Consider the following 23,053-nt stretch of genomic DNA (forward strand, 5'->3'; position numbering starts at 1 on the left):
GAAAGAGTCGCTCGCGGGGCGTTTCAACGAGCATTTACCGGTCGGTAATAAAAGGACGCGAGGATCGATAAGAAAGATGTCGGTGGAAGCAGAAAACAAAGACTAGGATGAGTATGATGGAATTGCAAGACGATACGATAAGCGCGGGTGCGCGCGCGCTCGCAAAACGAGTAACCAAGATATCGGGAGGCTAGAAAAAGAGGGGAAAGACACGAGTGACGTATAAATAGATGGAGGATGACCTTTGCACGGATCAACGTTTACTTTTATAACGCGTTATTAAGCTAGGTTATTGGTTCTATCCCTGCTGAACGCTTCCTTTCGGACAGATGCCACCGTTCACGAATCTGGGTTATGTTTACTACCCCCTCTCGATTTCTGCAACTCGGTGCTCTACCTTCCACGAGGTTTACGCGTGCACGAACTTTGCCGCCTCCTACGCGGCCACCAGTACGCTAACGAAAGAGCGTTGCGTTGTCTGCAAAATACACCCTCTTTCACGCACTCGCACGCTCCTCTTGCTCAAGCACGAAACCCAGGAGGGGACGGAAGAGGGAGGAGGTAGGTTAAGAGGCAATGAAACGAGTTGTTTGTCGTTTTCGAATTTTCGAAGAAGCAACGAAAACGTTTCCGCGGCGACCGGTGACCGATAGCGAGATACGGGAGATACGAAGAAGAATCTGACGAGAGCATGGAGAATTCGCTATCTCGTGGTAGTCGAAAACCGTGGGAGAAGCGGTAACCTCCGTTCACGTAGCAACGAGCCGTTGCGATAAAAATAGAAATAACCATGGCGATCGATCGACGGTCGTTTCCGTCACGCTATCCGACCGATGAAACAACCGAAATTCTACGCGATCGATTATATCGCGGATCGAAATCGCGTGGCGCGGAAAGAAGAATGGGATCACGCGGTAGGATGCACGAAGGAACACGGTACCGGAGAGAGCACGCGCGCGCGCGCGCGCGCGATAACGTTGACACCACCCCTGCGAAGAACGCGGAGGAAAATCGATGGGAGGAAAAAGCAACGGGAACCGAGTGGAACGGGGTTGGAGAGAATAGGAACAGGAACGGGTACGGGTACGGGAACGGGAACGGGAACGGGAACGTGGACTGCGCGTAAACGATGGAAAACTCGCGTGGCGAGTAGCGAGCAAGCACGGCACCACCCACACCTCCGGAATGGAGAGCATTACGACGCGACAGAATTAGCACGGGCACAATAAGCGATCCCGCCTTCGCTCGGAAAAATAGATTTGGCAAACTACCAAAGCCCGGCTTTGAATAGATCCTAAATATATGGATCATCGTGGTCTTTTGCGTTCCTTCTCGTGCGGTAGCACAGCCGCGTAGTGAAAGCGACCTTTCCTTTCCGAGGTTCAGCGTGCGCGCGAACGCGTGAAACTGCGATTTTTTCGCCATCGACCTGCTCGCGCGATCCATCGATCGATACGCGCCACCGCGTTCTCCACCATTCGTGTTATCAACAGCGTTCCCTAAGCGTTATTGAGAAACACCCTTGGTAGACGGCAAACGGAGCAAAAATAAATGCAGCCGATGAAAATAAACTCGAGAGACGATTTTACGCGCGTGGCCATTCGTCGTTTTCTTGGTTGTCTTCGTCCTCGTTGTTGCTCGCTACGATCAACCGCGCTGGCATTGTGTCGCGGGAACTTCGGGTGCGTGCCTCAGCCGAGCGGATGTAGGCGGACCGTGCACGAGCTTCGATCGAATACGATCGATTTCAACGCGGCAAACCCGATCCTGTGGCCGCGCGCAACTGCGCGAGCGCCTTCTCGGACGCGACCTCGTTCCAGCCACGAGATCGAAACTGGACAAAGGCGCGCCGACTAGTTTTTACCCTCGTTTCTGGCTTAATAAAACGAGAATACGCACCACCACCGCGTTCGTTAGACCAGAGATCGTTCGAAATCGACGCGGAGGGAAACGACGATGACGATTACGGCTACGATGGCGGCGATGGCGGCGATGGCGGCGATGGCGGAGGAGGACTCGAGAACGAGTCAAGACGTTAACGCGCGCGCGAATCGAAAGCGCATCGATTAGCGGTCGGTTAATCCGAGCGACGCGCCGAAGAACGAACAACCACGGTATATAAATAGCCAACGTTCGATACGCTATTCGATAAGAACCGTGCCGTTTCGTATCTATATACATACCTACGTATGTACATCGGACAACGAATCTCTTTCGCTAACGACTCGCGTTTCGCCTCGGCGATACGAACGAGAATAATGGTTCGTCGCGGTGACGGATCGATATGTAGGTACCTATTATTAGACCGACTCGGTGAACACGGTGATTATCGCATCCGCAACGTTATCGTTTGTTCGCCATCCCGCGCAGCCCTTACCGATACGACGCGCGCGACCGCCACGAAACACGCGGTAATAGAGAGATCTCGCGCGACGCGCGCGGTACGCGTTTTTCTCCCAAACGTTTCTCCGTCCCATTTCCCCGCGCCATTTCCCCGTCCGATCGATGCATGGCGAAATCGCGCGGCGACAGCTGCCGGTACGAGAGACACGGAGGGTGCAGGTCCGATTCGACGTAAGCTCGCCAATATGTGCGCATGCATAATGCCAAGCATAACCGAGTAGTTTATTTATAACGTCGCGGAAATACACTCGACGCCTTTATTGTAAAAGGTTGTGTAACGCCGCTTGCGTGTTACGTAACCGCGAGAGAAGCTACGTTCGCGAACCAACCAACGAACCAACGAACCAACGTTTTAACGTTATTCGTTGGATGCAACGGAACCGAGAATCGATTCTCTCCTATCCATACCGGAGACGACGAAGAAAGAGCGGTCGCGTTTGACGAATAGGCGAGCGAACGAACGATCGAGCAACGAATGGAGATACGACGTTGTTACGTTGTTTATATTCGATGGTCGATCATCCTACGAAGCGAGCGGATGCGAGTAGTCGATGAGAAAATGATGGCGATAGTCGAGAGATTTGGTCGAGCCGTGTCGACGCGTTGTCGTAAATTCCGTTGGATCGCCGTGAACGAGACCTCCTGCACGAGGAGCAGCGGGGGGAAAAGGGGAAACGCGTGGTTAGGAATTCTCGCAGGGATGATGGGAAGCTGCGGCATGGTTCTCTATTTCCTCGACGAGTCGTCGGTGAAGGCATTCGGGGAATTGGAAATTTCGTTACCCAAGTACCCATGGGCGTTCAACGGCGTCTTCAAGTCGTTCGATCACGCGGCCTTGAGAAGAGGATGGCTGATCTATCGAACCGTGTGTCACACGTGTCACAGTCTGCAATTCGTTCGTTTCAGTCATCTGATCGACGTAACGCACACGATCGAAGAGGTTAAACTGATTGCCAGCGAGTTCGAGGTTTCTATATACCGCTGGAATTAACGCCGTGCTCCCTATACCAGTCGATGCTTTCGATTAGGTGCAGGATGGTCCAGACGACAAGGGCAACTATTACACGAGACCGGGAAAATTGTCCGATTTCGTGCCCTCCCCTTATCCGAACGAAGAGGCGGCTCGAGCTGCCAACTTTGGCGCCTACCCACCGGATCTCACCTACATGATCCTAACGCGGAAGCGTGGCTTGGACTACGTGTTTTCCCTGTTAACGGGCTGGATGGATCCACCGGCGGGTATAGCCATGCCGAATGACCAATACTTCAACGCTTACTTTTCCGGGGGATTCACCACGATGCCGCGAGTATGCGACTAACTAACTGGAACGCGCGGTGCAACGCGACGCGAACTTTGGTTTATTACCCTTTTGCCGCGCTTTTACAGACGTTTTACGACGGGATGGTCGAGTACGACGACGACACACCGGCGACCGAGTCGCAAATGGCCAAGGACGTGGTGGAGTTTCTAATGTGGACGGCGTCTTGCGAGCATGACGAGCGAAAAATAATGACCCTGAAATGCTTGGGAATCTTCCTGATTTTAATCTTGTCCGTTGGCCACGTGAACAGGCGAAATTGGTCGCATATGAGAAGCCGCTGCATAGCTTACGTGCCGCAATCCGTGACCAGGGATCCTCGACTTGCCGAAGCTCCATCGCTCGTGCAGCGATCCGCTCGCGAATGCAAGAGATCCTCCACCACCACCACCACCACCACCACCGGTGGTGGTACGCCATCGATCCGATAGATCTTCCGAGTGTGCTCCTCGTTGGTTAACGAAAAATTCCATACGATTGGATCGCATCGTATAGCGAATATAGGAAAGGATCGGAAAGGAGGAAGAACGGATTCGACTCGGGTCGGGTTGGGTCGATTTGGTTCGGTTGGTAGCAACATGTGCCACCGATAATCGTTTCGCAACGCGCGGCCTTGACGATGCCCGTATGCTCGATCGGCCTGTCTAAAAATAGAAAGCTCGAGAAACCGTGCAACAAACGTTATGCCGTCTCCCCACCCTTTCGAATTGTAGCCGCGAGACGAGGAACGACGACTGACGACGAGACGTGGATCGTGGATCACGGATCACGAATCGCGAATAACGGATAACGACGGTCGCTGATCTACCATCTATTTCGGATCGAAAGGTCTCCGCTGCGTTTAAACGTTTATTTTTACTCTCTTCCTTCCCGACTGCACGCCTTCTTCCCCTTCTTCCCCTTCTTCCCCTTCTTCCCCTCCGCCGTCTTTCTTCACCCGATATTTTCCTCTTTCACGCGCGTGTACGGATCGGGCAAATCGCCCTACCCTTAAAATAATACCGATTCCACGGAAATATCGACTGCGTGTCTCGTTGCATCACCCCCCTCTTGCTACCCTTGCCTACTCGTCGATTCGTGTCCCGTCTCGTCTGGCCTGGTCTAATCGCGTCGCATCGTGTCGCGTCGATGATCTATGCGCACGTACGACTCGTCTCGACGCTCAATGGCAACAAGTGCGATCGCGGAAGAGAAGGGGTGGCACGGATCGAAAATATATACCAAACGATGAATGAACCTCCGCGTTGACGTTGAGAGCGCGCCAGCGATTTCGCGATCAACCGTAAGAAGAGAGCCGGCTGTGCTCGAAGGATAAGCGCGACGATCGTTCGAATCTCCGATTTCGATATACCACAGTCCCGCGATCGCCCACGAGTTCCTCCATTCTTGCTCCTTTCCAGTTTCCTCTTCTTTTCCCGTTCCCCTATAGATAAGACGAGTCGCGGCGAAAAACTCGCGAATCGATTTAACGCGTCGATGATCCGTGAACTTGACATCGAACACCGAGGCTCGAAAATATGGCCGTGAACGAGATTCGGACGTTGCGCTATATCGCTATGGCCGGAAAATCATCGGGGGGAAATAAATACGCGTCCGATGATCCAGAGTCGATTTTCGATGATCGACGTCGTCTTTGCGATCGTTCCACCCTACCCGTCACGGTAACTTCGCGTATCTCGATTCCCACGCTGCTAGAATACCCTCGTCGACCACAAGCATAGGTCGCGTCGACGATGACCTCGACCGCCGCGCGTCCCTGCTCCTTTCTTTTCTATCCGCGGATTCACGATTGCGTATCGTGCACGTCGCCATCCAAAATTTCCCGATCACCGTTCCCGTGTACGCACCAAACGTATTAAAACCGGAAAATCCAGTCCAAGACTTACCTTTGGTCGCGATGGCGCTTGCTCGCGCTTGCTCGCTGGACATTCTGTTACCTCCAACATTCACTGAGCCCTGCATCTACCGTCAACGCTGCAACGTTGTAACTCCCTTCCGTCTTGGTCACATGCGTTTCCTGCAACGCGAACAAGCAATTTTTTTTTTTCAACAACCGCGGCACAGTTTGCTGCGCGATACGCGCGAGGAGAACACGCGCGAGTCGAGGAAGCGTCCACCGCGATGGCACAGTCGACGACACTTTTGTATTACTACCGCACACCATCCGAACACTGTCAATGGGAAATCCGAATTTCTCATTCGGTTAGATTTATTTTCATACCGTGCGTCGCGTGTCGCGTGTCACATATCGCGTACAGAGAGTGTATCGCGTGTCGCGCGTTCAATCTCGACGAACGAAAGTTCGAGGATCGCGAGATACGATCGATCCATCGTTTTACGAAGGAAACCGCAACCTCTTCGACTGCCATCGCGCGCACGCCGACTTTGCTCGAGCCTCGTTCGCGTCCAAGTTCCATCGGGTCGAATCTATTACGGACACGATCGATATCATCATCTTCGTCCAGACACTTTCCGATTTCCGTTTAAATTTTTCCGTTCGTTTCAAACCTCTACTCGAACACGCGCGCCTCCGAGACCCGCACGCGCATGCGCACGCGACACTTGCCGAAATGAAATCAATCGATGCGCAAATTAGAGAGGTTAGGATATCGATAATTGACGCGGAGAAAATTTTAACATTACGCACAGTGCGTCGCGTCTGGCACAACTTTCGATTGGCACAAAGCAGGAGAAAGAATAAAACGTTTGTTTCCGTATGAAAATCACGTGAAACGACATTTTTCTGCCGCAGTACTGCCAACTTGATACGTCGATTGTTATAAGATTGTTTGAAGAAAATGAAAAAAGAATGAAGGATTTGTATTGTTTCTGAAAATTAAACTTCGTACTGTTGAAGTAACATGCTCGGCGTTCAATTCCATTTACGAGTAGAATCATATTGGTAGTTGTGACGGCATTTGTCCGCTCGCGCGAACGAGTCCCGTGTCAGTGTCCGTGACGGTAATGATGACGACGGTAGCAGAGGTGGAACGTGATGGCAGTGGTGGCAGTGGTGGCAGTGGTGGCAGTGGTGGTAACGGTGGTAGTGGTGGTGGTAGAGATGGTGGAGGTCTGGTGATGATGCATGATCTTGGTAGCAACGGAGATGGTGGAGGTGCTAGTGGTAGTGGTAGTGGTGGTAGTAGTGGTGGTGATAATGGAGGTGATGGAGGTGGTGTGGTGGCGGCGTTGGTGGTGAAGGTGGTGGAGGTGGTGGTGTGGTGATGGTGGTGGTGATGGTGGTGGTGGTATTGGTGGTGGTGGTGGTAATAGTAGTAGTAGTAATAGTGCAGTAGTAGTAATAGTAGTAGTAGAAGTAGTAGGTGACGGTGGTGGTTAAAGACTGTAGCGATAGCGGTAGCGGTAACAGATCGAAAGTCACGAAAGCGGTCACTCGCACTCGTCGTTCGAGTCGGTCTGATCTTTCGAAATGAAAGGTCGATACCATTTTAAAATATTCCGTATCTCGAATGATCGAGATCCAAACAAATAATATACCCTGACACTGCCACTGCGCATAAGAATTCGTTTAATTTCCAAACTGTACACGAGCATTTCGATAGTTCGACACGTGGCAAAAATGCGACGCGTAGATTCGTGGAGAATGTATATATATATATATACGTACATATACGTGTAACAACGCGAGAGAGAAAGAGAAGATAGGTGTGTGGACATGTGTGAACTAGCGTGCGCGCGCGCGCGCACGCGTGTATGAGTCGTATGTGCGTGTGACGTGAGGCAAGAGGAGATAGAGAAAAGAGTAGGATTTGAGGGAGAAGCGGAAAAAAAGAAGAGAGATATAGAGACACGCGCGATTGATAATTTAGGAGGAAAATGGGATAAAGGAACGTGAAGGAAAAGAGAAAAGAGGAAAAACGGGAGAAGAGGGAGACAGAGAGGGCGGCAGAAGAGGAACGCATCGGAGAAGTAACGAACAGGAGAGCGAGCGATGGTCGGTACCGCGCAAATTCACCAACACCGAGACTTACTGTTAATGCTGCCACACCTTTGCGGAACACGAACGTAACCGATATTTTGCGATGGCACTGTGTCTAATTTCCCTTTTACCACACAAACGGAAAACTGCACGAACGCGTAGAAGGAAGAAACGCTGGTCACTCGCGAGACACTCGCGATACGCCTTACACAGAGCGTATATGCATGGCATGTACACACACGAGAAACATAAAAACAATGCGATCGTACTGCTACCTCGACGTGGTTTGTTCAACTATAACGGCTCGTCCGATTATTGCCAGATGCACTTCGTTACCTTGGTAGCACGCATGCGTTTCGTGAGACACGAGGAACGCGTAAATTGGATTCTGTGGAACGACGCGTAGCTGCTACGATCAGCTTATATGCACGGTAATACTGTTCGATGCGTATAAACTACTCGTAAAACTTTCTACCGTTGCTCCTCAACGCTTCATCGCTCCCAAAGATTTCACGATCATATACCTACGCGACTAAGCAACGAGATATCTCTAACCTACAACCTAGCGGACCGTTGCAGGCTTGCCAACTACCGACTACTGTATCTTCGACGACCTCGGACGACAAGGATTACCGCGATGACGTTGCAGGTGCTCTTTCCTTTTCTCACCTCCTCCTCCTACTCTTTTGAGCCCATCTCACTCCCTCTGTCTCGATCTTTCTCTCTTGTTCGCTCTTTCGATCCCCTCCTCACTCGCTCACTCTCTCACTCTCTCTCTCCCTCACTCTCTCTCTCCCTCTCCCTCTCTCTCTCTCTCTCTCTCTCTCTCTCTCCCTCTCTCTCTGTCTTACCCCGCCCTTATTCCAGCGCTTGCGCCGTTTACTTGCTAACCACGGTGCTAACATCTAACGGACAGTGTCGAAAACGATTTGTTTCCAAGAGTATTACGTTTCACCAAAGAAATTGTGTACCCGTTGAATTATTTTGCATCGTTTGCGATACGATTCGGTCGATCGAGAAAGCACCGGATTTCTCATGTGCGTAGAGGCATTTGTCCATTTTAAAATGGGAGCAAAGATTTTCGATGTTACGAGTGATCATCGATCGCCTGTGCACAGCTTTTAAACAGCAGTTTTTTCCTGGTGTCATTTGATTTCCAACTCTATCGTATGTGAGTAATTTCGAGATTTCGTCATAAATCGTATCGAGCCAATCATATATCAAATTCATTATCGTGCATCATCGAAAATTTCACGTTCATTGATTGGTTATGTTAGAAAGTTTTTTCACGCAGATAACCTCTCACCCTTCAGGGCGCATCGGGATAATCATCGTTGCTATTCCGCTTTCGTTAAAAATGTCTTGGTTCTTTGGAAGGAGGAAACAGCAAAAGCAGTCGCCACCTTATTCGACGGAAGAGAAACAAACGTCGGAACAAGATGACGGAATTGTGTTCGTCGAAAAGTGGCCTGAAATGGTGCCAACGAATAAACCCTACGACACAGTCCCGTATCCTAGCGGTAATATATACCCCTGTGTTCCAGAATTCGAGCATGTCTTACCGGCCGGTTCGTCCAAAGACATTAATCAAGGCGAGAATACGCATTATTTGAACGGAGTTCCGTTTAAATTGTGCAGACGTTTAGAGATTAATATGAACAACGATTTTGAGATAGACAAACTTAGAATTAGCGAGATTTTGTCCTTCATAGAAAGAATAAAGGATCAAAATTATGACTATAGTTTCTCTGTGGAGGAAAGCATTATAGCAGAAATGAATTGTATAACCGACAAATGATTTTTCTTTGCCATATCAAAGTTTTAAGAGCGCGCAACGTTCGCGAGACTGCACGGCCATAATTCACAGTTTCAACCATCGCGTCGAATTCTAGTTTCGCGTTCGTGACTAAATTGTACCGTCGTAGATATTCTCATTGTACGTATCCAATCGTTGTGGCTATGAAAATACTGTTGCCACTTGCAATTCTAGGAGAAAGGGAAGAGATAAAAGATTACATCGGCGTATGCTCGATAACGTAGGAGCACAAATTTATTTGTTACAAAAGATACGTGCGCGTTTGCTCGCAATTTCATACGTGTTTACAACATAGCACTTAACGATAGTTCTAAGTATATATTCTATATATTATATGTTCCGAAGTAGTATATTTGTAACACACGTGTAATACTAAATTGTTAATGCGTGTTTTTAATAAATATTAAGCACTACGAAACGATCGATTCTTTCATCGTATTGCGTACATATACATACATGTGTGTATCGTCTAATTACTGAACCAAACAATAACGGTAGCGGCGTTTAGTTCGTCAAATGCAACTTGACCGGAGATATGTGAGAGCATTCCGCGAGTTTTGTAGAATCGATGCCTCTTGAGTTTTATCGCAGTAACAGACAGAGTAAAGTGAAGGCAGTGACGAGGAGACAGAATGGCATCCAAGTTTTAAGGAAACCTGGAAAACTGAAAAAAAGTTTACGTTCTAAACGCCGTTTACGTTCAAGAATCGAATGTTTTCTTACCTCACGTATTTTCCATGCACGAGCATAAGGAATGCCAACTTTACCATATTCCAACTATTCGAATTATCGTACGACATGAGATTTAACGCTGTAGCTACGTGAGAATGACAGTTATCCCAACATATATTGTGCTGCGAAGAAGATACGTGTTAAACGACAGAGTAAAAGTCCAAACGTGACTAAACACTAACCATTCTTGTTTTATAGATTTCACTGGCTTCCGCGATGGCAGAATCCCATCCCTGGACGCCTCCTTTCGCTTTGGTATAGTTTAATTGCCAGTATTTGGTAGGTTTTCCAAACGTCATATTATCTTCGGATACGTGATACGGTCCAGCAAAGTCTCGTATGACACCGGTAGAAGTGGCAATACCCATATGACCGATGATCGGTAAAAAATACCTTAATAAGAAAATGAGAGTAAGTCCACGGTGATGGTGATGGGAACGATCGTAATTGCGAAATCAACGACACCGACACATCGTTTGTACATGGACAAAGGTCTCGCTAAACACGAATCTCGGCGTCATGCAGATTTAGGTTATATTTCTATCTTTACTCACGTCAAGATCGGTAGAGGGGTCCAGACTATAGAAAATGGAAATTTTTGTCTTTCCAAATTGATAGCGAGATCCATATTTGACATGTGATCGGAATAATCCTGCGGTTCAGACAGCAATACGTCCTCTTTCATATTTTGTTTTGACAGTGTTCGACCAACTTCTCTCATTCTTTGCCTCTGTCTCTGCAAGAGACATCTGATGTCGTTTCCTCGAAGTAAAGCTCGAACGCGTACCGACTGGCGCGCGGTACGACGCGAGCATAGGATTCGGAATAAGGCAGCGCGCGTACTTGATCTAGAAAATCTGTCGAACGAGATGCCTATGTATTGACGAATCGTTTGAACGGTTAACGATTAGTACGAAGGAGTATGGCGGACGGGCGTAGAGGCGCGTGTTACGCAGCATAGGAATTTTTCATTTACGTAACCCACTGCTTATCATCGGATCGAAAGTTGGTACATTTTTAACGTTGCTACTGAAGAAATTGCAACGATAGACACTCTCGATAGACACTCTCGATAGACGTAATATATATTCATCGGAGACGAGTCATCGCGAAAGAATATTCGTTATCGATCGAGATACACGTATATTCACGATGATAAGTCGGGAGGAGATTATAGAAAGAGTTGTTCGAAATTCCCGTTTGTGTACAGCTTCGGTGGTGAGAGCGACAGAACGACGAGTCGGCGGCGGCAGTGGCGGAAGGGGTTGGAGGAAAAGACGATGGCGGTGTTGGGGGGCGAAGAGACCGAACGCGCAAAAGATACCATAAAAATGCTTTATACCGTAATAAGGAGGTACGTAACAGCGTTGCTGGCTAATGAAATTACGTACGTAATCGCGATGGGTTTCTCGAAAGGCAGAACGTTTCTTTCCGTGGAAAGAAGATGTGCCGTTGGTTTCAACTCGATAAAGTTTTGAGCGCGGTATCGCGAGAACGGGAGGTTAGCTCGGCGGCCGGTGTTCGCGCCTAGCTCCGAGTGGAGAACGGTTTAGCCGGAAAATAGGAAGCGATAAAGGAACGCTGGCGGGAGGGCGGGAGGTCGGGAGGTCGGGCGGGTGGGTGTGCATCGAGGAAGGGTTGGAATCCGGTAGCCGGTAAGGAGATATCGGAATAGGAGGAGAAACATCGGAAGCACGATGTTGACGTTAAAAGCGATGTTCTGGATGTCGGTATGGTGGTGGATGATGGGGATTGGCGATGGGAACATCAATCGCCACGAGGATATCTGCGCGGTCCAAAACGGTCGCCGATCGTATCTGGAGCTGGGCGAGAAGGGTATCTTATACGCGAAGAACGTCTCGTTCGCGAAGAACGAGCCGAGGCAAGAGGGTTCGCGGGTATATACGAGCAACAGCTCCCACGCTCAGTGCAACCTCGAGCTTGTGACATGTCCATCTTGCGTAATAATTATCACCTTCCAAAGTATCGCGTTGTCACATCATTGCGGCGACGGCAGCGTGACGATGGATAGCCCGTGCAGGTAACACGTGTACCGATGGAATCTGCATCGAGCACGCGGCTCGTTCCGAGACAAGATCAAAGCTGGTTGCACGTTTCACGTTTCGTAGATGCGATTACGTTTGGATCTCCGAGCCACCGTACGAGGACGTGTCCGGAACTCCGTTCTGCGGCCTGTACGCGCCCATCACGTACAGGTCCAGCACGAGAACCTTGTCGATCACGCTGCTCTACAGCCAGTCGCATAAGCATGCGTTCACGCTCGAGTACACGGCCGAGAGTAAGCATTCGACGTCAGCGGAAACACACACGGAAAATAACGTTTCGATCAACGTTTTCGCGATTTGCATGAACGTTTGGTTGTTCGCAGGAAATAGATTGCACTTGAGGGGTACCGAATTGACAGCGACTGGTCAAGCAGCGAAGGGACTGAACAACACCGGTGGTGGAATTCTAGCGTCTCCCTTCTTCCCGGCTCGCTACCCTCGCGATTTGGGCTTGGAATACGTGGTGACGTGCCCCAGTGAAGCTCCATCCTGTCGCATCAGGCTGTTATTCAGTGATTTTCAGCTGGCGACTGTATCGATAATGGAGGTAAGATGGATGGAACGATCGGGCAAATGTTCCATCGGTTTTGGATGGTTGATCGACGATGCGTGTTTCGCAGTTCTACGATTGGAACGGGCAACGGTTGGACGTGAGCAGCGGCGCGAGATTTCGACCACCCGTGATAATGAGTTCCGGTCCGTCGTTGCTGATACGATTTTACGCGAACGGCGGTACCGGATTGGGCTACAAGGCGTTCTACTCGTTCGTGATCGGCCATCCTTTGGACAAGACCGTGAAACCGATAACCGACTGCGGTGGCTACGTGGAAAACCTTGGCGGAGCTATTACCATGATAGACATGGTCGGCGAAGGGGTAAAAACTTACGATTGCGTCTGGTTGATCAGACCCCCGAAGAATTTTCTACACATGAAGACGCATATGTACCTAAAAGTGGTCACGTTCGAGGACATGGGTGAGTCCAGACGAATTCCCGTATTCCAGTTTCTCCCCTTTCGACAAACTCGTCGTCTTTTCTTCTTATCGTTCCCATTCAGCCGGCAATACCGAACTAGTCGTGAAACAAGGACCCACCTCGGCTCTTCTGCCGCTCGAGATTCTCAGACATCCAGCGAGTCAAGTGCAACCACCGCGGCACCGGGAACACCTCGCCCCTGTCACCAGCGGTTTTCACGTCAGTCTTCGTGGAACATTCGGCCCGTCTTCGCATCTCGCGATCTCCTATGCAGCCTTCAGCTATATGGGTGAGCGATTCGATCGAGCGAGCGAGCGAATCAACCGCTAAATCCGATCGGAGGATTCTCACTTTTTCTTCATCTTCTCGCCCATCGTTCGCAGATTGCTTCGCGGGCTCGGACTTTCTCTGTCGAAACCATAGATGCATACCTACTCAACTGAATTGCGACGGGTTCGACCACTGCGGAGACAACAGCGACGAACCGGCGACCTGCTTTCGAGGTAAACCAACGACATTGTTAGATCGCGACGAAGCTTTTACAACGAACGTTTCGCAGATTGGGAAGTGGAGCCTCAAGATCGAAAGTGGCACATGAACAAGGCGAATTACTACTTTCCGAAGATCGACCGATATCCGGACCTGAAGACGGCTACTCTGGTATTCGTCGCGAGCAGCCTCGGTTTGATCATTTTGATATCCGCGTTGATCATTCTGCTGTACAGAATGGGAGCTAGAGCGAGGCAGCAAAGGGAATTGCAATCGAGGTTGCAAACGATCAGCGAACTTTTAGGTAGGAGGATGGTCCACGCGATGATAACCGTGCGAATTAGAGTCTCGAAAAAGTCGGTCGAACGATCGGTCGTGTACGAAGAGTAGCTAGACCGGTGATCATCGTTCATTTCTCACCGTGACTTTGGACAGTGTTCGACATTGCAGACGGAGCGCGAATCGACGAGATCTCGGTGTCGGATGACCCACCGATGTACGAGGCACCGCCTGGCTACGACGAAGTGATCAAACTCGGATTCGATTCGGAGATCGTGTCACGGAAAAAGAGAAGATCGTTTGGGCGAGAATCGCGCGGTAGAAGCTCCCCTGGTCAAAGTTGCTCGTAAGTAAAGAAGACTTTCTTTCTGCTACTTTTTCACCGTGCTAGACACCGGTGTTCGTATGGTAACGCGACATCTCCTTTCACGACATTCGTGGATCGACGATTTCGCCGACGCAAGACTGGACGCTGGTCGATCCTCCGTTTGTTCCATCACCGAGACGGCAGGTACCAGTCACGCTTCGTCGAGTCCTAGTCAGGAGCCGAAGAGTCGAGCTCTACGACTGCCCGAGAGTCCACCGCCACCGTACGTCACTCCTCCAGGATCGATATCGCGACATTTCAACATATCCGGATTAACGATCGTCTCGAGCGCGCGTAAGTATTCTCCACGCGACATTGCTGCGAGATGAGCGAGTTTTCACGCGACGATATTCCGTCAGGCGTACGAGAGGACGAAGACGAGGGAACGTCACATGAACCGACCGAATCGCGTCGAGTGAGTGGACAATTCTCGTTGTACCTGTCCGGAAACAGCGAGCATCCGGACTCGATGACCGAGGAGAATCTGGAGGGAGCCTCGATCTCGATCGATGCCGAAATTTTTGGTGCGTATCCACGGACTCGGAGCGCTTCGAATTCGATTCGAAGACTCGACACGTCCTGTGATTCGCAGCGGAAAATCTCGAGCGCTGCTTCGACCGGCACGGAGGCGGAGCGTGGACAGCGAAGAGAAGACGCGGGCGAAAGAATCGGAGCCGGGGAACGATCCGAGACGATGATCGACGGGAACGAGGTCGGGGACGAGGAACGAAACGGGGAATTGGTGGAGGAACCACGAATCGATACACAGGCAACAACCGTGGACTGCGTCGGAGATAACGCGAGATCGAACGATGCATCGGTATCCTCCGGATGTTCGTGCGAGGGTGCCTGCGGTTGCGCCACTATCCGGAGGTCATCGTCGTTGAAAGAGCGAGCCGTCAACCGCCTTTGGCCGGTCCGTCGCATTTCCGCGGACACGGAGCAACGATTCGTAGATAGCATCGATAAACCAGGCAGAGATGCGGGGAAAGAGGAACCGGAAGAAATAGAGGAAGAGAACGAAACGGGCAAGGAAGGGACGGAGAAGGAGGAAACGGAAGAGGAAGAGGCGGGAGAGGTGGAAGGATGCTCGGAACGATCGAAAAGTACAGTGGTGAAACTGCTTGGAGCGCGTGCTGGAAAATGGCAAATCGGTAGCGGTGAATCTACCGTTGCGTCTACGACCACGTCGTCCACTCCGTGCAGCACGTTCCGAAGATCCGTGAGGAAATTTTCAGTCTGTCCGCGCGACGGCTATTTCGGCAGAGCGTCCGTGATCAGATCTATCAGTAGCTACGAAAAGTTGAGCAACGGCGAGTTCGAAGGATCGCGCAAGACCTTGCACGCCTCCGACCCCGTCTCGATCGGCCCCTACGACGAACGACTAGCTTACCGACGATATTCTAGCTGCGACGTGGAAACTCTTTACGAGGGGATCAAGATTTTGGACGGATTCTTAGCTCGCAGAGGTCTGACGGTCTCGCATTCTCGCAAACAATCGGTGACGGTGATGCTGTTCGGCACCCCGGAGCACGGAGTTATTCGTCGTCGTCCCATCGGCGACGAGGGAACGATACGCGAAATTGGCCGGGTTTCTCGATTCAACTTGGACGCTTTAACCAATTGATCGAGACACCGTCTCTATTCGTCCAGTCTCGCGAGGAACGGACGGATGAAAGAAAGGGGGTGAAAACAGTTATCGGAAACAGTTCTTTGCGAAAAATGAGATTTATTTCCTCCATATCGATAACGGGACACGACGTGTCGTTCCGCGAAGCGTCGAGTCAAAGACGCCGCGACCCTGGGTCGCGGCTCGCACGTTTCGCGTTTCGTCGCGTCACCCTTTCCGATTTGTATTGTAAGTAAATTGCGCTTAAAGAGACGTAGTAAAATAGATGTGTGTGTGTGTGTATATATATATTTATATATATATATATGTATATGTATATTATATGTTTGTGTATATGCATACAACATATGCATACGTATATACATGATGAGCGTCCCACGCGCGTATCGTACCTTTCCGTACTTCGTCGATCGGTGCGGTAGTCGCGCGACAAGCGCACGCGTGTCTCTGCCAAGTTGGCTGGCGTCGTAAAACACGGAGAAGGGATGAAATTTGGCATTCGTGACGTCCCTCGCGGAAAATTACTTGAGACAGTGACAATATTGTTTCATTCCACGATTCAAACAGTCCGCGGTGGAAGCGTAAGGGTTGATCCTGCTAACTTCGTGATCGGACACGGTGTACGTTCCGTTCTCGTGATACCGCACGGTAACCTCGAACTTGGCATCACCGGGGCTGACCTGAATCAAGTAAAAGTAAGCGACGCTGGTAGTGTTTGCAAACTCGACTACACGATCCGCTCTATGCAACTTCTTCAGGCCGAGTTTCGCGCACAACCGTCTACCCTTCTTGTTCCGGTAATCGTCGATCAGCTTGTCCACGTGGTCTAGAAACACCTGGGCGCCCTTCTGGACGATAGGATCGCGGGTATCGGCCGATTGGAAGGCGGTACAGGCGCACCAGTGAGACGAGATCCCGGCGTCCGAGCAGCCTCTCTCGCGAGGTACCGGTGCAGCGATCAGGCTGCGGCAGTCGGGACAGCCGACGGACGGGCCGGCAGAGCCACCCGACAGACTCAGCGCCTCCCTGAACGTCTCGTAGAGATCGAACGGCGAAGTGAGTCGATGTCGGTTGACGCGGAGCGACGAATACGCTTCCGGTCGTTCCACTCGGAACCATTCCGGCAACCAAAAGTATAGAAACGGTAGCCTCTCCTCGTACCAACCGACAAACGTGTTTCTGATAGGGCCCCAACGCATCCCGTGATCGCTCAACAGGACGATCATCGTGTCGTTCAGTACACCCTCTCGTTCCAGACGTTTCAGCTTGTAGAGCAATCGCTCGTCCATCGACGACAATCCGTTCGCGTTCTCGTGGCTCACGCTGATCGTCCAGAAGAAGCCGAAGTACGGCTGGCCGAGGAACGCGCGAGCGAAATCGCTGGCGAAATCGAGGATTCTGTCGAAACTGGTCTCGGGTCCGGTGCAATACTTTAGCCCGAATCTGGGAAAGAGAGGAAACGCGAGAGAGAAAAGACGATAGAGAAAGCCTACTACGCTGCCGCTTACCTCTTCTTCACTTTGAGCAACTTTTCGCAGGCGAGCATGTACGGTCGTAGGTAATAGTCGGTAGGTGGGTCGACGAAGCCGACTTTGAAGTAATTGAAGGTGTTGAGGGAAGTCTCGTCCTCGCCGTAAGCGGTCGCGTAACCGGCGTTGCGGAAATTTGCCCAGAGAAAGGGGCAGCGATCCAACATGTAAGGAACGGTGGGTTTGCATCGAGAATAGGCCTGTGCTTGATTCAGTCCGGTGAGGATCGCCATCAAATTCGGGAAGGTGTTGTCGCCCATCTTGTTGTATCCTTCGAATCGGAGCCAGCCGGTCTCCAGTAAGTATTTCTCGGTGTTTGGCGCGCTTCGCATAAAGTTTAATCTACTGACGCTGTCGATGCCGAGCACCAGAATGCTGAGTTTCCTGGAAAGAGTCGCGGCACCCGTCGGCCGGGGAAGCTCGTTCGTGCTCCGCCAACGATCGCGGACCTTGTCCACGTCGAGGATCGCGTGAACGTTCTCGTAGATCGGTTTACCAGCGCGTTTCTCCTCGGACTTTGGCTTCACGCTGCAACTGACCATCACGGCCGCGGCCATGCCCGCGACCTCTTCGGGCAACGTGGTTTCTCCCTCGAAGCTCTCGCATCGCTTCACCCTGCAAACACACACGGACAGTCGAGATGAAACGCGTGACGGAGTCACGCTCTTCTTGTCCGTCCGGCCAGTCGCGTTACCTGCGTCGTTCCCTCTGTCCAAGACACTCACACGATCGACGAATCGACGTTGTTGTCCTTGTTCGCTTTCTCCGGCTGCTTCTTCTCCGCCCTCAACACCGACGACCAACAGCACTTCAGGTCCGGATGATCGACGGCGACGGTCGGATCCAGCGACAGGATCAGACTGGCGTTCTCCCGGGAAACGCGACTGAGCAACGGCTCCGTCCAGCACCTCTCGAACTTTTCCTTCTTCACGTGAGATCGAATGGACGGGTCGAGCGGTTCTTTCGACAGCATCTGGCACCTCGAGTTCCACACTAGGTAGCCGTCCATCGTTTCTGCGGAAACTCCGTTCGGTTATCGCGTCGATTCATCACGGTCATTAATAATACGCTCGCATCGATAATACCGATAGGATCGATCACGGAATCGACGCTCGACTTACCCTCCACCGCGTTGTACACCTTGAAGACGGACGGATATCGCGGCTCGAAATCGTACTCCTCCTCGGACGAAACCATGTACAGGCTGGCCAGGAGGGCCGCCGGCAGCAGCAGAAGGACGATGACTTGCCGTCGACGAAGACAATCGACGACCGCGCGCAATCGTCGCTTGGAGTCTCGGTTGTGATTTTCGAGATGGTCCGACGGCACGGACGTCGACACCGGCACCGGCATCGGTACCGATACCGGATTCCACGTTCGCGAGTGCATGCCTTGGAGCGCACTCTCGCTGTCGTGGGTCGCTTGGACGCGACCGCGATGATCGCGATGATCGCGATCGGCCGCGCGGTCATCGAGATCGCTTCTCACCGGTCGCCGTCGTTCGTCCTCTCGTCCGCGAATCTGCCCCGTAGTCCGCGGTATCGGCCACTCGAGTTACCAAGAGACGTCGGGACGACGAACGTTCGGATCCCCGACTTGTTCCGATCGATCTTCGTTACTCTTATTCGCGACTGGTACGTGACGAGCAACGGAAACGAAACGATAATCGCAAGTTCGCAAGCAACGCGGAAACAATTAACCGGTAAACGTGTACCATGCGGCGCACGCTGTTTCCACGAATATCCTTCGAAATACGCGAAGAGAAGATCGTTTTCTACGCGTTACGTAGAGCACATTCGGGATGTTATCGGTAGATTAGTTTCACAAACATCGTTGCACGAATTAACGAGCATCCGTCGAAGCTTCGAGTACACAACTGTTATGACTAAAGATTAATTGGGAAAAAAGAACGGAAATATTTACGCGCGAACACGTGGACAGCCGCACGTAGGACAGAGAGAAAAATAACACTGGACGGGATTGTCGTACGGAATAGATAACTATTCGTAGAAAACCGGCGGCGATTATCGATGCAATTAATGCTCCTTACCGTAGCTCTTGCTGTCGTCTATTTCGGCGAAAGCTCGCGCGAGCAACTTGGACCGAGTCGGACGAATCTCGATAACGACTCCGGATATACTTCGTTTAGTCGAGAGCGCGAGTAGGGATACATAAATCCCAACTTGACCCGACACAACGATATGCGACGTAACGTAACGTGACCCGACGCGAACCGACCCGACGCGAACTAGCCCGACGCGAACCGACACGGAACGACCCGACGTCACGCGAGGGTTAAGTCGGACCTTCTACGAGTCCAAGTTCCCTTTCTTCGTCGATGACATAATTTTGCACGGAGAATATGGAGAGAAGAAGCGGACGACGCGAAGCGCAGCGACGGGCAAAGATAGACTCGGTGGAAGAAGAAGCGTTTGATCGTCGAAACTCGGCGACCTCGGGGAAACTCGGCGCGCGGAACCCGGAACGAGACACTAGGAACGGTTGGCTATCGACGCGCGTAGCCACGACTCCGACGTGTTGGCACGTTTCGCGCAGATGCGCGCATCTCCACCAATTTCGAATCGATACGTGGCTGAATGGAATTTCCGCATCGCACGCAGGTTCTCCGACCCGATTTACGCGCGAAACGGGCGAGCCGTTGCCAGCTGAGTAAACTTCTTCACGGAACAAAAACGATCAAATTCTGCAACTTTCGTTAGGTTTATTAGGTGTCGCGTATCGGAAAGATACAAAGGGACGAAGCGTATCGATCAAGGGATTCTCTTCTTCCTCGTTCCTTACGCTGGAGGAGCGTCCTCGTCGCGGACACTCTCCCGTCCTTGGTTAATCGTTGCGACGATGCTAGTACGGTCGTGGAAAATCAACGGCCACTGGACGATCTCTCGACGACGTTTCTCCCTCGATGATGCTCGTCGAAAGCAGTCGAGGTGGCGCCGAGATGGTGGTGTTGCCACGAATCGTGAAACGGCGAACATCCTGAAACGAACGCGATAACGATAATAAACGCGATAGTTGCTCGTTGTCGCGGTGGAAATGAGAGGATGCGCGTATCGGACGCGCGATTTCCTCTCGATTCTCGTTTCCTATCCACCACGGTATCTCGTCGATAGGTCGATATACGTGTGCATACTAACTGCAAACGGAACAGCGTTTCTCGTCCGATCCATCGCCGCATCCGTCGCGGCCGCTGCACGCGATCGCGTCGGATCGGCATCTGCCGTTGTCGCACCTGAACGGACAATGCCTGGTCCCGACTCTGCCGCGGTATCCGGCTCTGGTCCGACAGGCTCCCCTCGGCTCGTCGCTTCCGTCGCGACAAGACACCACGGCGTTGCAAAACTCGTACGCTGGCAGGCATTGACCGTTGTTGCACCTGAACGCACCCTCCGGGCATCCTACGGTGAAACGTAGTAGGCGTTACGAGACTACTCGAGAGTAGAAGAGGCTACCTCGACGAAGCTTACTTCGACGATCGTTACAGCCCGATTCGTCCTCTCCGTGCGGGCAGTCCTGCTTTCCGTCGCACATCACCGCCCTGGACACGCACACTTTGCTCCCGTTGCATCGGAACGCCTGCTCGGGACAGCCGAATTCTCGCTGGGAACACCGTTCGTCCGAGCCGTCGCTGCAGTCCGGTCTTCCGTCGCAGACGAAAAACCAGCTGATGCAGTTGCCGGAACTGGCACACTGAAAAGTGCCAGCCGCGCAACCGGTGTTCCTCGCGCCGCAGCTCGCGTTCTCTCTCCGGTAGCCACAGTCGCACACCCCGTCCACGCATCTCGAGTAAGGGTCCGCCAGCCGACACTCCGAGTCGGACACGCAATCGTATCCCAAACTGACCGGGGTCACCGTGTCATCCTCGGACTGTCGGTCCGCCTTCGTGGCCAATGCTGCGTAAAGTTTTCGCCGTGAGATTTCATAGCCTTTTCCTTTCCATCCTCTTACCTGACGTCCATACAGCGTTGGCTGGTTCGCTGACAGCCTCCACGATTATAGCGTCGTCCTCCGTCGACGAGAGCGGATGGGTCGTATCGGCGAACTGGGTGACCGAATCGACGGAGTTCGGCGAGAACGTGGACTGCGGTAGGGTAGCATTTTTCAGCCAAGCGATTTGCACTCCTGACAGAAAAGTAAGATAAAATTGGCAAACGGCCGATCCACGAACCTGGAGCCACCCCGACGAACGTCGCGTCTCGTTACCTGTCTCCTTATCCTTCGTCTCCACGGCTTCCGTCTGTTCTCGATCCTCGACTGCCGTCGTGGTTTGCTCGTCGCTGAATAGCGGCGGTGGTCGGACCAGATCGTCTGGTCGACACGTGTCGTTTTCGCGACGCATAGGCGCCGTACACTGGCATCGGCCGAACAGATTCGGGATGAGAAAATCGCAGTGCGAACTTTCCTGCCATAATCGACAGTGGGCGTGCTCGTAGCAAACCTGACCGATCTTCGCCGCTGAAACGTTACGAGATTCGAAGGCTAGGGTGTCGCGATGCAGCGTCACAGCGACGCAGCGAAGAGAAGAGTTCGTCTACTTACGACCTAGACACGTGTGCCGACGAAATTGAAGAAAACCGTCTCTGCAACCGCAGAAGCCGTCCAAGCATCCGCTATTCGCTACTTTCAGGGTGCACTGCTCGTCGACCATACACTCCTGTCCGAGAAGAGTCGCTGTGTCGTAGCGAGACACGAGAAAAAAGGGTTACCGATTATTCTTCCACGACGATGACCACGTCGACGACGTCGACGAGTAATTCTTACCCTCGAGGCAATGCGTCCCGTTGTACGCCGCGAAATAGGGCAAACAGCGACAGAGACCCGTTTGACAGTGACTACTCTCGATGCTGGACTCGCATTCCCGGTCTCTGGTACATCGTTGATTCAGCTTCGCCCTTTCGATGGTCCCCGTTGGCGAGGCTAGGATCGTCCCCTGAAAAAGTCGCATGATAATCTCGTTTCGTCCTCTTGCTTCGACGACGCGTTAGTCGGTAAAGGGAAGGAGAGGTGCATCTGGTTAGTTCCCGGACGAGGTAACGAGCAAACACGAATCCGTGTTTTCCTATATTCCGACGCGTCGGGGTCTCTATTCTCTCAGCCTGTTTCCGGTCTCGTCACCTCGATCGCGTTTTCCAGTTTCTCATCGGCGTCGAACAATGAGCGCATAGTTCCGCGCGCGCGGAACGCGCCGGGTCACGACAAACGTGGAAACGCGGAAGGAACAGATCGGACGGAAAGAGGAGGAAAGAGGGGGTGGGAAGGAGCGAAACGAAGAAAAAGAGGTTGGTGGAAAAAGCAATTGGCGCGGAAAGGTGGAGGAGAATGGCGAAGAATCGTTAAGAGACGATTAGAACGCGACGTGGACAAAGAGGAAAATAAGGCGTCGGAAGAGACGATCTTCGACGTCCGTGTCTGGAGCTCAGCGAGTAGCCGCGTAACGTGCACCGTTAGTCAGCTGTCGCAGTTAGTCTCTAGCGCGTTCGCGAATCGTGC

General features: G+C 51.8%; 6 protein-coding genes across 14 annotated transcripts in view; 2 read left to right on the forward strand and 4 right to left on the reverse strand.

Annotated features, from left to right (window-relative positions):
- The window catches only part of HDAC4 (histone deacetylase 4), a 24,451-nt gene extending 16,024 nt beyond the window's left edge, over positions 1–8,427 (reverse strand). For all 6 annotated transcript variants that reach the window (XM_017904878.1, XM_017904883.1, XM_017904889.1 and 3 more), the window contains exons 1-2: positions 7,715–8,427; positions 5,609–5,739 (exon numbers count right to left, since the gene is read on the reverse strand). In XM_017904878.1, coding sequence (XP_017760367.1) covers positions 5,609–5,684 — 76 coding nt within the window. In that variant the 5' untranslated portion in view covers positions 5,685–5,739; positions 7,715–8,427. The remainder of the gene's footprint in view (positions 1–5,608; positions 5,740–7,714) is intronic.
- Positions 8,428–8,591: 164 nt separating this feature from the next.
- Positions 8,592–9,762, forward strand: LOC108550933 (uncharacterized). Of its 2 annotated transcripts, none has more exons than XM_017904860.1 (2): positions 8,592–8,833; positions 8,976–9,762. In XM_017904860.1, exon 2 carries the CDS (start codon positions 9,020–9,022, stop codon positions 9,458–9,460), a length of 441 nt encoding a protein of 146 aa, XP_017760349.1. In that variant the 5' UTR covers positions 8,592–8,833; positions 8,976–9,019; the 3' UTR covers positions 9,461–9,762. The 2 variants fall into 2 exon arrangements, with proteins under 2 accessions (XP_017760349.1, XP_017760347.1); XM_017904858.1 differs by having other exon boundaries at positions 8,957–9,760.
- A 123-nt stretch (positions 9,763–9,885) lies between these two features.
- Positions 9,886–11,073, reverse strand: LOC108550934 (transmembrane protein 222). The gene is made up of 4 exons (XM_017904861.1): positions 10,765–11,073; positions 10,393–10,603; positions 10,202–10,332; positions 9,886–10,142 (listed from the first exon to the last, which is right to left on the reverse strand). The coding sequence occupies exons 1-4, from the start codon at positions 10,929–10,931 to the stop codon at positions 10,061–10,063; spliced, it is 591 nt and encodes a 196-aa protein (XP_017760350.1). The 5' UTR covers positions 10,932–11,073; the 3' UTR covers positions 9,886–10,060.
- A 733-nt stretch (positions 11,074–11,806) lies between these two features.
- On the forward strand, positions 11,807–16,029 carry Culd (CUB and LDLa domain). 2 transcript variants are annotated; one of them, XM_017904862.1, is made up of 10 exons: positions 11,807–12,251; positions 12,340–12,509; positions 12,600–12,823; positions 12,897–13,251; positions 13,334–13,540; positions 13,635–13,754; positions 13,811–14,044; positions 14,176–14,365; positions 14,484–14,680; positions 14,746–16,029. In XM_017904862.1, the coding sequence occupies exons 1-10, from the start codon at positions 11,908–11,910 to the stop codon at positions 16,011–16,013; spliced, it is 3,309 nt and encodes a 1,102-aa protein (XP_017760351.1). In that variant the 5' UTR covers positions 11,807–11,907; the 3' UTR covers positions 16,014–16,029. The 2 variants fall into 2 exon arrangements, with proteins under 2 accessions (XP_017760351.1, XP_017760352.1); XM_017904863.1 differs by having other exon boundaries at positions 14,191–14,365.
- A 494-nt stretch (positions 16,030–16,523) lies between these two features.
- On the reverse strand, positions 16,524–20,392 carry LOC108550936 (uncharacterized). The gene is made up of 4 exons (XM_017904864.1): positions 18,667–20,392; positions 18,271–18,559; positions 17,525–18,160; positions 16,524–17,459 (listed from the first exon to the last, which is right to left on the reverse strand). The coding sequence occupies exons 1-4, from the start codon at positions 18,932–18,934 to the stop codon at positions 16,538–16,540; spliced, it is 2,115 nt and encodes a 704-aa protein (XP_017760353.1). The 5' UTR covers positions 18,935–20,392; the 3' UTR covers positions 16,524–16,537.
- The window catches only part of ImpE1 (Ecdysone-inducible gene E1), a 5,669-nt gene continuing 2,863 nt past the window's right edge, over positions 20,248–23,053 (reverse strand). For both annotated transcript variants that reach the window (XM_017904866.1, XM_017904865.1), the window contains 7 exons: positions 22,325–22,493; positions 22,103–22,234; positions 21,767–22,018; positions 21,512–21,685; positions 21,031–21,456; positions 20,701–20,961; positions 20,248–20,542 (listed from right to left, as the gene is read on the reverse strand). In XM_017904866.1, coding sequence (XP_017760355.1) covers positions 20,427–20,542; positions 20,701–20,961; positions 21,031–21,456; positions 21,512–21,685; positions 21,767–22,018; positions 22,103–22,234; positions 22,325–22,493 — 1,530 coding nt within the window. In that variant the 3' untranslated portion in view covers positions 20,248–20,426. The remainder of the gene's footprint in view (positions 20,543–20,700; positions 20,962–21,030; positions 21,457–21,511; positions 21,686–21,766; positions 22,019–22,102; positions 22,235–22,324; positions 22,494–23,053) is intronic.

The sequence above is a fragment of the Eufriesea mexicana genome, unplaced genomic scaffold (assembly GCF_001483705.2).
Source record: "Eufriesea mexicana isolate 0111107269 unplaced genomic scaffold, ASM148370v2 scaffold3508, whole genome shotgun sequence".
Classification (NCBI taxonomy): domain Eukaryota; kingdom Metazoa; phylum Arthropoda; class Insecta; order Hymenoptera; family Apidae; genus Eufriesea; species Eufriesea mexicana.

Excerpts from the sequence above, each read along its gene's own strand:
- Culd (XM_017904862.1), top strand. The coding sequence starts at position 11,908 with ATGTTGACGTTAAAAGCGATGTTCTGGATGTCGGTATGGTGGTGGATG. Across the intron at positions 13,252-13,333 it reads GGTCACGTTCGAGGACATGG|CCGGCAATACCGAACTAGTC; the intron begins GTGAGTCCAGAC and ends GTTCCCATTCAG. Across the intron at positions 14,045-14,175 it reads AACGATCAGCGAACTTTTAG|TGTTCGACATTGCAGACGGA; the intron begins GTAGGAGGATGG and ends GACTTTGGACAG.
- LOC108550936 (XM_017904864.1), bottom strand. The coding sequence starts at position 18,934 with ATGCACTCGCGAACGTGGAATCCGGTATCGGTACCGATGCCGGTGCCG. Across the intron at positions 18,560-18,666 it reads GGTGTACAACGCGGTGGAGG|AAACGATGGACGGCTACCTA; the intron begins GTAAGTCGAGCG and ends GAGTTTCCGCAG. Across the intron at positions 17,460-17,524 it reads TTGCTCAAAGTGAAGAAGAG|ATTCGGGCTAAAGTATTGCA; the intron begins GTAAGCGGCAGC and ends TCTCTTTCCCAG.
- LOC108550934 (XM_017904861.1), bottom strand. The coding sequence starts at position 10,931 with ATGAGAGAAGTTGGTCGAACACTGTCAAAACAAAATATGAAAGAGGAC. Across the intron at positions 10,333-10,392 it reads AAATCTATAAAACAAGAATG|CACAATATATGTTGGGATAA; the intron begins GTTAGTGTTTAG and ends TCTTCTTCGCAG. Across the intron at positions 10,143-10,201 it reads GTGCATGGAAAATACGTGAG|TTTTCCAGGTTTCCTTAAAA; the intron begins GTAAGAAAACAT and ends ACTTTTTTTCAG.
- LOC108550933 (XM_017904860.1), top strand. The coding sequence starts at position 9,020 with ATGTCTTGGTTCTTTGGAAGGAGGAAACAGCAAAAGCAGTCGCCACCT.